This window comes from Epinephelus fuscoguttatus, linkage group LG20 (genome assembly GCF_011397635.1).
Source record: "Epinephelus fuscoguttatus linkage group LG20, E.fuscoguttatus.final_Chr_v1".
NCBI classification, from domain to species: Eukaryota; Metazoa; Chordata; class Actinopteri; order Perciformes; family Serranidae; genus Epinephelus; species Epinephelus fuscoguttatus.
This window is the reverse complement of record NC_064771.1, coordinates 38569506-38585303: the sequence shown is the minus strand read 5'-3', so window position 1 is coordinate 38585303 and position 15798 is coordinate 38569506. Positions and strand designations below refer to the sequence as shown.

At 38.9% G+C, this 15798-nt stretch overlaps 2 protein-coding genes across 29 annotated transcripts in view; one reads left to right on the top strand and one right to left on the bottom strand.

Annotated features, from left to right (window-relative positions):
• Positions 1 to 7624, top strand: part of mapta (microtubule-associated protein tau a) — a 58402-nt gene extending 50778 nt beyond the window's left edge. For 21 of the 24 annotated variants that reach the window (XM_049562801.1, XM_049562799.1, XM_049562795.1 and 18 more), the window contains one exon: positions 3416 to 7624. In XM_049562801.1, coding sequence (XP_049418758.1) covers positions 3416 to 3613 — 198 coding nt within the window. In that variant the 3' untranslated portion in view covers positions 3614 to 7624. The remainder of the gene's footprint in view (positions 1 to 3415) is intronic. The other 3 variants (XM_049562791.1, XM_049562808.1, XM_049562812.1) reach the window with 1 other exon arrangement.
• Positions 7625 to 7846: 222 nt separating this feature from the next.
• Positions 7847 to 15798, bottom strand: part of kansl1a (KAT8 regulatory NSL complex subunit 1a) — a 49831-nt gene continuing 41879 nt past the window's right edge. For 4 of the 5 annotated variants that reach the window (XM_049562777.1, XM_049562778.1, XM_049562776.1 and 1 more), the window contains 5 exons: positions 13863 to 13987; positions 13633 to 13690; positions 11632 to 11744; positions 11290 to 11542; positions 7847 to 9537 (listed from right to left, as the gene is read on the bottom strand). In XM_049562777.1, coding sequence (XP_049418734.1) covers positions 9313 to 9537; positions 11290 to 11542; positions 11632 to 11744; positions 13633 to 13690; positions 13863 to 13987 — 774 coding nt within the window. In that variant the 3' untranslated portion in view covers positions 7847 to 9312. The remainder of the gene's footprint in view (positions 9538 to 11289; positions 11543 to 11631; positions 11745 to 13632; positions 13691 to 13862; positions 13988 to 15798) is intronic. The other variant, XM_049562779.1, reaches the window with a different exon arrangement.

The window sequence follows — 15798 nt, the reverse complement described above, 5'->3', positions numbered from 1 at the left end:
ATCGTGAAAAAAGTCATAGTATAGCATGTCGTCCAAAATCGTGAAAATTCGTCATAGTATAGCATGTCGTCCAAAATCATGAAAAAAGTCATAGTATAGCATGTGGTCCAAAATCATGAAAAAAGTCATAGTATAGCATGTGGTCCAAAATCGTGAAAATTCGTCATAGTATAGCATGTCGTCCAAAATCATGAAAAAAGTCATAGTATAGCATGTGGTCCAAAATCATGAAAAAAGTCATAGTATAGCATGTGGTCCAAAATCATGAAAAACGTCATAGTATAGCATGTCGTCCAAAATCATGAAAAAACGTCATAGTATAGCATGTCGTCCAAAATCATGAAAAACGTCATAGTATAGCATGTCGTCCAAAATCATGAAAAACGTCATAGTATAGCATGTCGTCCAAAATCATGAAAAAACATCACAGTATAGCATGTCGTCCGAAATCATGAAAAAAAACGTCATAGTATAGCATGTCGTCCAAAATCATGAAAAAACGTCATAGTATAGCACGTCGTCCAAAATCATGAAAAAATGTCATAGGATAGCATGTCGTCCAAAATCGTGAAAATTCATCATAGTATAGCATGTAGTCCAAAATCATGAAAAAACGTCATAGTATAGCATGTCGTCCAAAATCGTGAAAATTCATCACAGTATAGCACGTCGTCCAAAATCATGAAAAAACGTCATAGTATAGCATGTCGTCCAAAATCGTGAAAATTCATCATAGTATAGCATGTCGTCCAAAATCATGAAAAAACGTCATAGTATAGCATGTCGTCCAAAATCATGAAAAAACGTCATAGTATAGCATGTCGTCCAAAATCATGAAAAAAAGTCATAGTATAGCATGTCGTCCAAAATCATGAAAAAACGTCATAATATAGCATGTCGTCCAAAATCATGAAAAAACGTCATAGTATAGCATGTCGTCCAAAATCATGAAAAAAAGTCATAGTATAGCATGTCGTCCAAAATCATGAAAAAACGTCATAATATAGCATGTCGTCCAAAATCATGAAAAAAAGTCATAGTATAGCATGTCGTCCAAAATCGTGAAAGAACGTCATAGTATAGTATGTCGTCCAAAATCGTGAAAATTCATCATAGTATAGCATGTCGTCCAAAATCATGAAAAAACGTCATAATATAGCATGTCGTCCAAAATCGTGAAAAAACGTCATAGTATAGCATGTCGTCCAAAATCGTGAAAATTCATCATAGTATAGCATGTCGTCCAAAATCATGAAAAAACGTCATAATATAGCATGTCATCTGAAACCGTGTAAAAAATCATAGTATAGTATGTCGTCCGAAATCATGTAAAAAAGTCATAGTATAGCATGTCGTAAAAAATCATGAAAAAAGCGTCATAGTATAGCATGTCGTCCAAAATCATGAAAAAGCGTCGTAGTATAGCATGTCGTCCAAAATCATGAAAAAACGTCATAGGATAGCATGTCGTCCAAAATCATGAAAAACGTCATAGTGTGGTATGTCATCCAAAATTGTGAAAAAACGTCATAGTATAGCATGTCGTCCAAAATCATGAAATTCATCATAGTATATTATGTCGTCCAAAATGTTTATCAAACACGTTACAGTTCAGTATGTTATATACCATAAACACGTTATATACTATAAACACGTTATATACTATATACATGTTACAGTTCAGTATGTTATATACCATAAACACGTTATATACTATAAACACGTTATATACTATATACATGTTACAGTTCAGTATGTTATATACCATAAACACGTTATATACTATAAACACGTTATATACTATATACATGTTACAGTTCAGTATGTTATATACTATAAACACGTTATATACTATAAACACGTTATATACTATATACATGTTACAGTTCAGTATGTTATATACTATAAACACGTTATATACTATAAACACGTTATATACTATATACATGTTACAGTTCAGTATGTTATATACTATAAACACGTTATATACTATATACATGTTACAGTTCAGTATGTTATATACTATAAACACGTTACATACTATAAACACGTTACATACTATATACATGTTACAGTTCAGTATGTTATATACCATAAACACGTTATATACCATAAACACGTTATATACTATATACATGTTACAGTTCAGTATGTTATATACTATAAACACGTTATATACCATAAACACGTTACAGTTCAGTATGTTATATACCATAAACATGTTACAGTTCAGTATGTTATATACTATAAACATGTTACAGTTCAGTATGTTATATACTATAAACACGTTACAGTTCAGTATGTTATATACTATAAACACGTTATATACTATATACACGTTACAGTTCAGTATGTTATATACCATAAACATGTTACAGTTCAGTATGCTATATACTATAAACATGTTACAGTTCAGTATGTTATATACTATAAACACGTTATATACTATATACACGTTACAGTTCAGTATGCTATATACTATAAACATGTTACAGTTCAGTATGTTATATACCATAAACATGTTACAGTTCAGTATGCTATATACTATAAACATGTTACAGTTCAGTATGTTATATACTATAAACACGTTATATACTATATACACGTTACAGTTCAGTATGCTATATACTATAAACATGTTACAGTTCAGTATGTTATATACTATAAACACGTTATATACTATATACATGTTACAGTTCAGTATGCTATATACTATAAACATGTTACAGTTCAGTATGTTATATACTATAAACACGTTATATACTATATACATGTTACAGTTCAGTATGCTATATACTATAAACATGTTACAGTTCAGTATGTTATATACCATAAACATGTTACAGTTCAGTATGTTATATACTATAAACATGTTACAGTTCAGTATGTTATATACCATAAACATGTTACAGTTCAGTATGCTATATACTATAAACATGTTACAGTTCAGTATGTTATATACTATAAACACGTTATATACTATATACACGTTACAGTTCAGTATGTTATATACCATAAACATGTTACAGTTCAGTATGCTATATACTATAAACATGTTACAGTTCAGTATGTTATATACTATAAACATGTTACAGTTCAGTATGTTATATACTATAAACATGTTACAGTTCAGTATGTTATATACTATAAACATGTTACAGTTCAGTATGCTATATACTATAAACATGTTACAGTTCAGTATGTTATATACTATAAACATGTTACAGTCCAGCCTTCCCTACATGTGATGAGTTACTTCTGTCACCATGTGTTATTTCAGCCTCCACAGTAACATCGACTGCATCATGTAGCACTTTTGTGTACACCTGTTTTCCACCAGAGGGCGCTGTACAGCATGTGAGTGTGCAGATGATCCAGGCAGAATGTTTGACCTCCTCCTGTCGTCCTCTCGCAGATTGAGAGCCACAAACTGAGCTTCCGTGAGACAGCCAAGGCCCGCACTGACCACGGCGCTGAGATCGTGTCTTTGGAAGACTCCCCCCGCCAGCTCAGCACCGTGTCCTCCTCCGGCAGCATCAACATGACCGACTCTCCGCAGCTGTCCACACTTGCTGACCAGGTGTCCGCCTCTCTGGCCAAACAAGGCTTGTGAATGCACCCTCCACCTCCACTTCCTCCACCACACGACCACGTAGAGGAGTTGTGATGCCTTCCTCATTATTTTCACAGGACTTTTTTCGCTACCCACCACTGTTTATCCCTCACTAACCTTTGAAACTCCTCGAGGCGTTACTTGTAGAGAGAAAAAAAAAACAGATTAAGAAGTAGGCCGACATGTCTTTGGTTTCTCTCTCTGTGGTCTTTGATTTCTTTATTTGCTATTTCTACCTTTTGTAAGTCTCCCTTTGAGAGTTAAAGCACCCCAGCACAGCCAAATTCTCCCTGTGAATCTGAGGATCTTCATACGTGTCCTGGTGAATCTGACGTCATTTAACACTTGGTTTCCCGTCACATTGACTGTAAACCCTTTAGGAAGTTAAGTCCCCTTCGATGGGTGCCCCCGATATTTCTTTTGATATAAGCGGAGGTTGGGTCCAGTTAGTGCTGCGGCAGAAGGAACAGGGTACGGTGAGGGGTGTCGAAGGAAAACTGTTAAAAAGAAAAGTAGCGATTTTTTTTCGTCAAGGCAGAAAAGAAATGCTTTCAGACCTCAGTGCTGTCTTTGCTTTGTGTAGTCCCGACACGACAGGGGAGTAACCTGGATTCAAAAAAAATAAAAAAATAAAAAAATAGAACGGCTAGAGTAGAAACTTTGGTTTGTGTTGGGCACAGTTTTATAATCGTACTCTGTGGATATATGACATGTATTTGATATGAAGAAACATTTGTATTGTGCCTGCTACTGTCAGTGTTAATTTTCTTTCTTTTTGTTACTGCTGTATTGTAAATGCGCTAAAGCTTGAGGAAATTAACCTTAAAGTGTAACTTTCATGGCCAAGTTATTATTAAGAGGAATAGAGACAGTTCATCATCGATATTTAAACTGCTGTATGCACATCAAAGGTAGGTAGAATAACGCTCATCACGATTACTGAAAATATTCTTAAAGAGAGACTACGTAATGATCAGATGATGCTAAATGCTAAGCTAGTAGTTATCATTTAGCTGAAATGCTAAGCTAGGAGTCGTAGAGTCGGCAAACTGAGCAGATATTAGCCCCCGAAGATACCGGTCACCCCGACTGAGTGCGGCCGCAGCAGTGACAAACCGTCAGCGTATTAAACTACGTAAAAGTGTTATTTCCTCTCCAACGTTACATAGTCTCACTTTAAAGGCTGAAAAAATGTCGTATTTTAAAATGTACTCAACCAGAATGAATATTGCAAAGCAGATGGATGTATGATGGATGGATGACAGATGGACGGATGATGGATGGACGGATGGATGATGGGTTGATTGGGCCAAGTTGAGATGAAGGAAGCTGCACAGGAATGATTTCACGGGACAGTTTTAACACCTGTATCTGTACCTGAGCACCGAACACTGGATTCATCATGACGTGACTCGGCTGGTTGCTTATATCTGAAGTGATGAAGCTGCACTACACGGCCATAAGTATGTGGACACCTGAATATCACACCCGTAGAGACCCTGTGTCCTCATCACAGCATCACATTTGGACTTGACCTTAGTCTTTATTCAACTTAACTCAGACCTGTTGTCCTCGTTCACGGACACTTTTTGTGCCATCTAGTGCTAGTAAGAGCTCAATACACTGATCCATGTAAAAACAAGATGGCCGCCATCTCTGCAAAGTCAGTCTGCAGCTGATCCAGGTCCAAAACCTGATCACATGTGATGGTTGAAACGTGATTGAGAACGTTGGGACATGATTGTCGTCTCGTTTGAGGACATTGAGGCTTAATTATCGACAGTGTTAAGTTGTTATACTCAGCAGGTCCTGCTGATCCCACATAGCTATGGGAAATTAAAAATACACACCAACCAACAGTCCAGGTCTCAGGAGGACGTGGGTTTAAGTATCCTGTTCCAACACCATGTGCTTCAATCTGCTGCTAACAGCCTCCACGTAACGTGTTTGAACCCGGCTGCTCCAGTTATTAATGTTCAACACTTCCCGCTCTTTTTAGCTTGTGACGACCACCTTTGTTTTATGTGGTCACTTTTTAGAGTTGAGAAATGTCCGAGTTAGTCTCAAAGAAGAGTGGGGAGTAAGTCTCATTAATGGGCGCTCTCTGTCTCGTTACCTGTGCGTTCCAGTACCCAAACTAGCAGACTATATAGTACGCCAGATCAAGATTCAGTATGTGAAATGCAGTATGCCAAGGATACCAGGATGTTTAACTACATCCGGTTGGATCTTGCAGTAAGACAGTATGCTTTTCTGACCCACAGGGTGTCACAGATATAACCAGGTTCAGTAGGAGACTGTTTAACACCACTTTACATGATATTTCAGACCAAACCTGCATGCTATTTATTATTGCAATTCTTCCGTCTGTCCAATGAGTGTAAACAGTCATTGTGAGCGACAATAGTTAAGACCTATCAGATCTGAATTTAAGACTTTTTATCGCCAAGGAAACTTAATTTAGGACATTTTAAGGACCTGTGGACACCCTGAAGCCACAATCCTCTGCAGTGAAAGATGAGTCACATTGATAGATGACAGCCTGTTTAAGTGACTGATGACCAGTTGATGAGTAATTAAAGGAATATTATTTTATTCAGTTAAACAGTGTTAAATAACGACGACAGAGAAATGTACAGCTTCTGTAATGTTGCTATCGTGACTGTAATATGTTAGAATCTACAGTGTATGCTGTTATTACCAAATAACATCAGAGTAGTCAGGGTTCACCTCTGTCTCCGGCCAGCTCGCTGAACTTATTTGATCTCCATGGTAACGGATATATGAGCAAGAGGGTCAAGGTTTAGGATTACACACTTCTTAAGGGCAGCTGCAGCACACGCTTAAAGTGAGAAGTTAAAGATTCTGGGTGCACCCTGTGTTTCTCTCGGCAGCAGCTGGTGAGTCCTGTGCGCCACCTAGTGGTAAGATGTGTTACACTGTTTGGCTCAGTATCAACTGGTTTGAAAGCGTTTCCATCAGTGTGCCCGTCCTGTGCGTCACCTCATGACCCCGTCAAGATTATCTAGACCCCTAGTGGAGGGATCTGTTCCTGAACGTGGGCACCGCAGTGACATACTGCACATCCTTAACGGGAACTAAGGAGTCTGCTCCACCAGCCTCACAACATGAAGTGCAGTAGTTGGCAGGGTCGTCCACAAACTTTTGGCCACATGGTGTATTTCAGCTCCAGAGCCCGTGCACAGACAGGGCCACGGATAAGAAAAGATTGCGATGGAGTGATTCAACTATTTATCTGTAAAGACTTTTTATTTGTTGAATGAAACGAATGCGAGCAGCTTGTATCCTCCATTTCTAACAAGAACAATTTTCCCTTAAAAATATACTCGTGCTCAAAAACCGTCCTGATGTTGGTCAATATTCCCAGCGACTCATCACTATTACTCGCATTAATATGAAGTGAAACAACTTCTCGCATGCACCTCATGTAAGAGAGTCTGCTTGTTGCCTCCCCCCTTCACAAAGTGGTCTCTTTGTATATCCTGTCTTATACACACTCTCTGGATTCTGAAAGACGTCCTGATCCAGGACTTGAAGAAAAAACAAAAACACTTTGCACCCAGCTTTACGTTTGTTGCCAACATAGATATAAAGTGTTTTATCTCTATGATCGCAAAGATGCTACGTTCAGTTTGCTGATAGGACGTAAGGGTGTGCTCGCAACATTACCTGCATGCATTTTAATTTTACACGAATAGACCACATTCGTCTCAGTGTGCAGGACAGACGTGAGAGCTGAGGGACGGGAGCTGCTCCCGCCGTGCACAGCAGACACAGTGTGCAGTATGATGTGCGTTCACTGGGTCCTCTCGTGTCTGACAGGAGGTTTTCTGCAGTAACAAAAACTCATCACCTTCTTTTTGGTTCTTCTGACGCTGTACAGTTGTGGAAATGTGATTGTTCTTGTTATTGTGCATTTGATCAATAACTGGTTTATGATGATTCTTGTTGCTGTATATGTGTATTTGAAAATAAATGCTATGAAGTCACCGTCGTCTTGAAGTATGCAACACAAGTGCTGTCGGAAATCTCTCCCTGTTTACACGTGGTGCTTTAAATTCACACACTTGAGTGCAAAAATAAAAGCTGTGATGACACAGATTTGGTCCAAAGTTCAGTTTACAGTTGAATTAAGAGTCAATAGATTTTCACCCGTGACCTTGGGAGTGATTTCAGACAGTTTCTGAAGGACTTGAGGCCAGAACAATAACGCCAAGTTAAACATAAATGTTTTAATGGTACTATTTACAAAAAAGAAAAAACAATTCTGCTTTTTGATTAGGTTAACTGCTGCAACAATCGAACAGGTACATTGACATCTTGCTTAAACTACAAAAGAAAAAACAGTGATTGAATGGCTGTGGCATAAAAAGGAGGTGTAAAATGAAAACAACCATAGTCTTTTTTTTTGCATAGCAATTAGTTACTTGAGGGGGCGAGAAGAGTTGTGGTTATGACGTTGGTGGGGTGGCAAAAAACAAAAGTTTGTCGTCTGGATCTGATCAGAGTGGAACTGTTGAACAGCAGAAAATATTCCCTTAAATTGAAAAACCTGAGCTCGGGGTGGCTTCTAGCTGAGAGCTGCTACATTTGAAGTGTTTGCAAGAGAAAACTTGTCAAGTTGAACCAGAAGAAAGAGGAAGGGGGATGTAATTGTGTTATGTCTTTATTTTGCCACATTTTTCTAATACAGCAACGACTGTACGCAGAGAGTGAAACTAGCAGATGGTACAATCATCCCCATCACCTGCCGCTTGGTTCTTTTTTGTTTAATAAGTGGAAATCTTACTGTGTGCTGTTGTGATAAGACTAACATTAGCATGTTTTTTAAGCATGCAGCAGCGCTGTTCTGTAGGGCAAGTGCTCAAAAAAGACACCCCAGTCCTCTCTATGCCACCACCCTCTTAAAAACCAGAACTGAGAGCGTAAGAAGAGACGGCGGGGCGGAGACAGGAGCTGGACACTCTGCAGAAGGAATGATTTACTATTCAAAAAACACAAAGAATGTGTTACGTACGCAGGAACAGACAGAACAGATACAAATAAAACATGTCAGGAATGAAAAAACAAAGAAAAGCAAACCAACAAAACTAGACTTGGCAGTTGGAGAAGTGCTCTGGTGATTTCAGGCGACCTCTAGAGGGAGAAGAAGGGAACCACATCTCAAATGTACCTGTTTATTTGGATGAGGAGGAGGATGATGAAGGGTGGAGGGGGAGGAGGGGGGGGTGTTTTTTCTCGTTTTGTTATTTGTCACTCCACTAAAAATGTACATGGGAATTACAAGCAAACTAGTCAATAGAAAACACCCTTTGGCCATATTTTGAGGAGTCCGCTACATAGTGCGCTACAAGTGTACACGCGACATATGAAACACCACTAAGCCCCCATGTACATTGTTTAGCCTACTACAGAAAACATTTTTTGTAACGTGTTGTTTTATACTTTTTTTTTTACATTTATCCTTTTTTTCCTGTGACAAAAACAAGTGTAGGGAAAGGCTTCTATCTCCATAATGTTCACTAAAAACTGTGAAAGTATTAGACTGATGTTTGAATATCAAACAACAGGAACCCATTTAATATCTTATTCTGCTTTGAGGTTCTGCTTGTTAATGCCAGAGAGGAGCTGTGGGTGGGGGAGGGGCGGGGGCGGGGGGACCTCAGCCTGTCAGTCATTCATCGGTGGGTGGTGGTGGTGGTGGAGGCGGCCTTGAGTTTGGGGCCGCTGTCGTCGTCACAAGGCAGCTCCATGTCGTCCGAATCCAGCCGGCCGTAGGCTGTTGCTCGGCAACCTGAGATGCTGCGCATTCTGGGCCTGATGTGGTGGTCGCTCTCTGGCTCTGGCTCCGGGGCCGGGTCCTCTGGCAAGGGGAAGCTGCGACGTTCCCACGGCGCGACCGTCTGCAAACATCAGACAACGTTCATGAAGAGACCCTGAACACATCTGCAGGATATTTACATGTAATCATGACTAACCAAAAAGTCACGCGCGTCACAATATAACGTCAACACAAGTCTTTGTGCAGAATGAAAAATAAAAAAGGTACAAAAATAAAATCATATTGGGCAGCGCCATGAAACGTGTCGAAAAGATCAACATAGTATGTCCAAAAAAGACATATTATGGCGTTAAAAATGTCCAGAAAGTAACAGTAAACAGTAAAGAAAAGTTTAGTGTGTCAAAACATAAAATAATAGTGTTCATTTTTTTTAAGTCATAGTTGAGTATATCATAACATTGTGCCATAGAAATGTTTAACAAGGGTTACAGTATAACTTATCAAAAACGTTTTTAAACCCATAGTACATTAACTTTTTTCTTTTTTAAGTCATAGTATAGTATGTCAAAAATATAAAAAGCAAAGTCATAGATCAGTATTACAATTTTTTGTTGGACAAAAATCATGTACAGCACATATTTTTTAATCATAGTTCACTGTGTCAAATTTTTTTTTAATAAGTATAGTTTTTTTAAATCATTGTATCGTGTGTTAAAAATGTAGTAACAGAATGTGATAATATGGTATGTCTTTTTTTGTCATAGCAAAGTATGTCAAGTCATTTTTTTAAGAGGTCACAGTATAGTGTGTCAAAAAAAGCGGAAAAAAATAAAGTCATATTACAGATTTTTTTAAGCCTTAGCATACTATGAAATAAAAGTTAAAAGCATGCCGTAGTGTTGAATGCCATGACTTTTGAAAATAAAATAATTCAAAAATATTTAAAAGTCATATTATAGTAAGCCACAAAAATAAAAGTTCCAGTACAGTGTGCCATAAAAACAAATTACAGTCTGTCATAAAATAAAGTTATTACAGACAGTACCGACTGTCATAAAACTGAAGTAACAAAAACATATTAATCATGTCCTTTGTCTAAAGCAGAGAGATTATATTATATTATATTATATTATGTGCACAGCAGCAGCAGCAGCAGGTTTGTATCAGGAGCTGCTGCTGGTTTAAAACACAGTCAGGACATCTGAGCACCTGCTGTTTGATATAAAGTCAGTCAGCTGTATTTATGTCGTCTCACAGGGCTTTAAAAATGATTGTGTATGATGTGGTCGGACTGACTTTTAATTTCAAGCCTACCAAATGTATTAATTTATTACTTGAGCTAGTGAAGCCTTCACAAGTAACACAACGTGAAAGGTGCGACAAACTCAAAATGTTTCTGAGGGACTAAGGTCGAGCAGATTGGGAACAAGTGTAGCTGTGAGTTCACAGTAAAATAAGCACATGTATTATCATGGTAACGTTAAGGCCTGTACGTGTGTGGAAGTGTGCGACAAACAGGGAGGTTCATGATTTACTGACAATCACAAAAAGAATGTGACGCCTCAAGGAGAACAGTGTGTATGAACCATCCATGTGTTACACTGGTTCACACACTGTTCTTTCAGGAGTTAATTTTTCACATCACATCTCAGGTCTTGACACTGACGAGGTAGAAACACTGAGACACTTATTTTGCCTTCTCTTGTGGTTTAAAACAAATATAACGACAGACATAATTTACAGTGAACCAACATCAAACGAGGGTTCGACTGCAGCAGAACGTTTCTCACAGGTCCGATGATCTGGACGCTCTTCTAACAGGAAGCTGATGTTTGATCCCCGCTGGATGAACTTTAGCGAGCAGAGTACGTACCCTCTCTTCAAAGGTGAAGTCCGGCGTAGAGCACCGCGTGTCCTCGCTGGACAGCAGCCGATGGGAGTCTCTGGAGCAGGGCGTGTGGGGGTTGGAGGTGGTGTCGGGGCTGGCTGGACTCATGGGTGACGGCACGTGGCTGTAGTCGTGGAGCATGGGGCAGTGGCCTGGGTCTGGGGACGCAGGCTGAGGGGTGGGAGGGTTGGTCCCGCACAGCAGTGGTGTGGTGCGCCCGTCCACAGATTTGTACGACCTGAGAGACGAAACACGGATGATGTCACCACTACAGTGTACAGTTAAAGACCAGTATGTGACTGTGTGTGTGATGGTGGTGGTAGTGACCTGCTGCCCCTCCTCTTAGCAGGAGCCAGGGCCATCCAAGTCCAGCGGGACCGCTCCTGGTCCTCGTGGGGCTGATGGAGCTGAGTGAAGGCTGCGTCGGACAGGTCCTCCACCTGCAGACACACAGGACTCAGTCAGCACCCTCAAAGTGTGCCTACGTCTGTTTGGAAGTCTACTGTTGATTGTTTATGGTATGTATTGAACAAAACAAGCCCAATAATTCTCTGCAGGATTCACAAAGTTAAATTGAAGACATTTGTAATAAACCACAGAATGTAATTTATTACTTATTTCACAGTTTCACCAGCCGACATATAAAAGATACGAGTGAAAACCAGCAGACATGATGAGGCCCAGAATTATTCACCGAGCACATAAATTAATGACACTTGTATCACGTTTTTTGTCACCACTTCTCAGCTGAATACATGAATAACTCCTGGTGACATCATCATGAAAAACATTTGAGCAAAAGGCTGGGAGAACATTTCAGACCTCTGTGAATTAAATCCTTTTGAAGAAAACAGACTCAGTGTTTTTAAGATGTCTCCAGACCTGCAGCCGATTTACTTTTTATTTTTTAGTCTCTCAAACTGAACATCTTCAGGTTTTGGACTGCTGCAGGGCGTCGACAGACGCTAGTTGCAAATTAACTTTACCTAATGGATTATTGGGAGAGTTAATCGTGACTTAAATACACGTTTTCCTCAATCAATGCTCACAGCAACATACTGCATACACTCTGACAGCATTGCCTTGTCTGCTGATTAATCAATTATTTTTCACGTTTGATCAGATTCTTAACGAATGATTAGGTGCAACAGTTTGAGATTTTCTCGGTTCAAAAACCATCTATAAAATATCACAGTTTTAAGGAATAAAAACAGAAGATTTATTTTTGGTTTCATTACTATAACTGAAACCATTTTGTTGATGGAAGTTTATGTGAAAAGTCTCTCCTCAGAAAATAATTAAATAAAGAAGAGATTCTTCGTCCATTTTTCTTCACAATATTGTAAATAAGCCATCGTACATTGTAGGCTAACCATCAACTTTTATATCATGGTACCCTGAAACAGGTATATTGCTGCAAACCTATGACTTATTGATCGATTATCAATCAGTCGTTATCACTACTAGACACTATCAGACACTTAAATTTGATGCTTTTAAGACCTTTTCGAGATCATTTACAACCAAACTTAAGACTGTTTTTTGGATAAATTATCTTTCTGTAATTCAGGTGTTGCAGGCAAGTATTAAGATGAGTAGTATATACACGTGGTCCTGTGCAGAGGTGTGTTTTATGTAGACATATGGTTATCAGGGTGGGTTAGGTTCATCTACATTTTGCAAACAGGTTAAGTGAAATTATAAAGTAAAAAGACTTAATATGTTCAGTGGTTTAAAGATTTCTTACGTCAGAAATGTGGATTTTCACGCAGAACAGTTGAACTGATTTTAACAAGAAAAAATTTAAAGATAAGTGAAATTAGATAAAAATGTTTGTTCTTACAAATTCAAATTTAAGACTATTTAATGACTTTTAAGGTCTTTATAAAATTGAATTTAAGACATTTAAGACTTTTTCAAGGACCAGCAGACACCCTGGTTTTTGGTGGACAAAAAACAGAAGCTAATGTAAGACGTCATCTTGAGCACTGAAAAAATGTGATGGGTATTTTTATTATTCACACAGTGAAAGTTATTTTAATTTGTAATTAAAATCAATCAGTCTAATAACCTTTCTAACTCAAGACAGGCTCCAACAGATGATTATAGTTGTTACATGTGAATGTGGTGAACTGCTGACAATACAAAGATATGACCATGACGGTGTTGCACATTTGACCACCAGGTGTCACTGTTCTCTCACAGCCACACAGTATATTTAATGTCTCAGAAATCATCTGTTCATTTCACACGTTAATAACACGGAACATGAGGATCCTAACGATGGACACCTGATAAATAAATATCACCTGAGACATCAACACTCACCTCCCGTTCGTTCTCCTCCTCCGTGATGGGCTGAGAGAAGATGTCCACAGTTCGCCACCTTCACAAACAGAGGAATAAAAGTGAGTAACAGGAAACCAGCCGTCACAGTAAGGCACTAATGGAAGAATATAGATCCAGTGAGAAAGGAAACAGACCAGACGGTTAATGGAAGGTTTTATTTGTCAGAGTAAACAGACCACAGGACAAACGTCACGCAGGTATTTATTTACCTTGGTGTGAGAATCTCTTTGTACTGCAGCTTCTCCACCCGCGTGGTGGCCGCCACAGACATGGGGATTACTATGTTGTTGATGTCGAAAGAGCTTTCACCTCGCCTCCTCTTGATGGGCTGCTGCTGGGGGACAAAGGCCGACGTATGTCAGGATTCAACATGGATGTTATTAAAGGGACACTGCGCTCATTTTCCAAATTCATACATGTTATTCCTCTGGTCTAACACACTCCAAAGATATTAATAAACACAAACAACTCTCCCAAATGTGGAGTGACATCACAAGTTCGAGATGACTTCTGGCTTTGAGAGAGACTCACTCTGTATTCTAAACTGAGGTGGCGTTCCCCTTTAACTGTGTGTTTCTGACACAGTTTGAACAATGAAATCTCCATGTTTTAGTTATTTATTGCACAGAGGGCTGAGAACATTGAAACAGAGAGTAGAACGAACATTCTGCTTTCAAATCAGCAGACCAGGATGGCCAGATCGGCGGCCATTTTTACGTGTACCATTGCCACTGTACCGGCTGTAGCGGGCTAACGTCTGTATAAAGTACAAAAGCAAAAAGTCTGCACACCAAGTAGCTCCTGTTTAGAAGGATTTGAATGCAGAGTGAGGTTTGGAGCCAGCTCTTTCATGTCTCTGTGCTCCAGTGGACGTTGGGATGTGCGTGATTTTTGTACTGTTTTTTTCCCCCTGTATTTACAAATGGATCTGCAACAAGCTGCGACGTCCCCGGGGTGAGGCTTTGCAATAATGACAAAACAAACTCTGGTGTGGTCAGTTTTAAAATAAGCAATCTGTTACTTTTGAACTATGACTGTAGTTGGGTGTTTCTTTGCTGTAATTAATTTGCAATGCAAAGCACGACGACCTGAAGCTTCCTCTGAAGAACGAGCTGCTGCTCAGCCGGCCGCTGAGCTGAGGATGTGTGGATCCAACATATTCTTTCCATCCAACTCGGTGAATTAAGGGTTTATTTCGACCACAGTTTGGGATTGTTGGAACAGTGCAAAGAGGCATGGACTAAGGTGATTTTGTTGAGTTTTATTTGGCTTCTGTCGAGTCAGAGTAGATGTGTGTTTTACGACATGTTAACGAGGCAGCTAAGCTCAGTCTCAGTTCTGGGATAGAAAGAAACTTGGGCTGGTGTCAGGTTGTATTTTTCTGTTAAAGTTGTGAGTGTGACACACTTCATGGCAACAACTAACAACAATCACCATTTTCTTCTGAACTAGTTCAGTGACCTCAGGAAACAGTCACAGGTGCTTTCTATTCACTCTATTTCTATGACGAGGATTTAACTCTGACTCTACTTTAATCTATCTGTTGTGTTGTGAGACAGGTTTCACATTAAAGTATCACACTTCTTTTCCTGGATAAATCAAATCATGAGCTCACATGAGAGCATGAACTTCTGGAATATTAAAGAATTTGGATGTTTTAATTAACTGAAAAAACATTTTGTCTCAGTGCGATGGAGTTTAGCTCACTCACCTGATCACATCATTAACGTATCAATAACTGCACTGTTATTGCAGGACACATTTTTTTCCAAATCACCAACTTCTAATTATATCAGTTAGTATAATTTTTATTTGTCAGGAGTTTTTACTTTTATTTCATTTTTAGTTTCTGTTTTCAATTCAGTTTAGTCTTTATTATTTAAAAATGTTTAATTTTGGTTTCATTTTTAGTCGTTTCACTATTAGGTTCAGTTTTTATGATACTATGGGGGAGGGGTCGTCAGGGGCAAGAATCAGAATTACAAAATGAACACAACCCTTTGTGAAAGCAGCTGACTCCCCGTCTCAATCACCATGTGCATTAATGTCTCCCAGGCTTGTGATGAGAAATTTGTAAGGACTCAAACTAAAGACGATTCCTGTATATTTTTATTTGACTTTTTTATTATTATATAATCTAGTTTC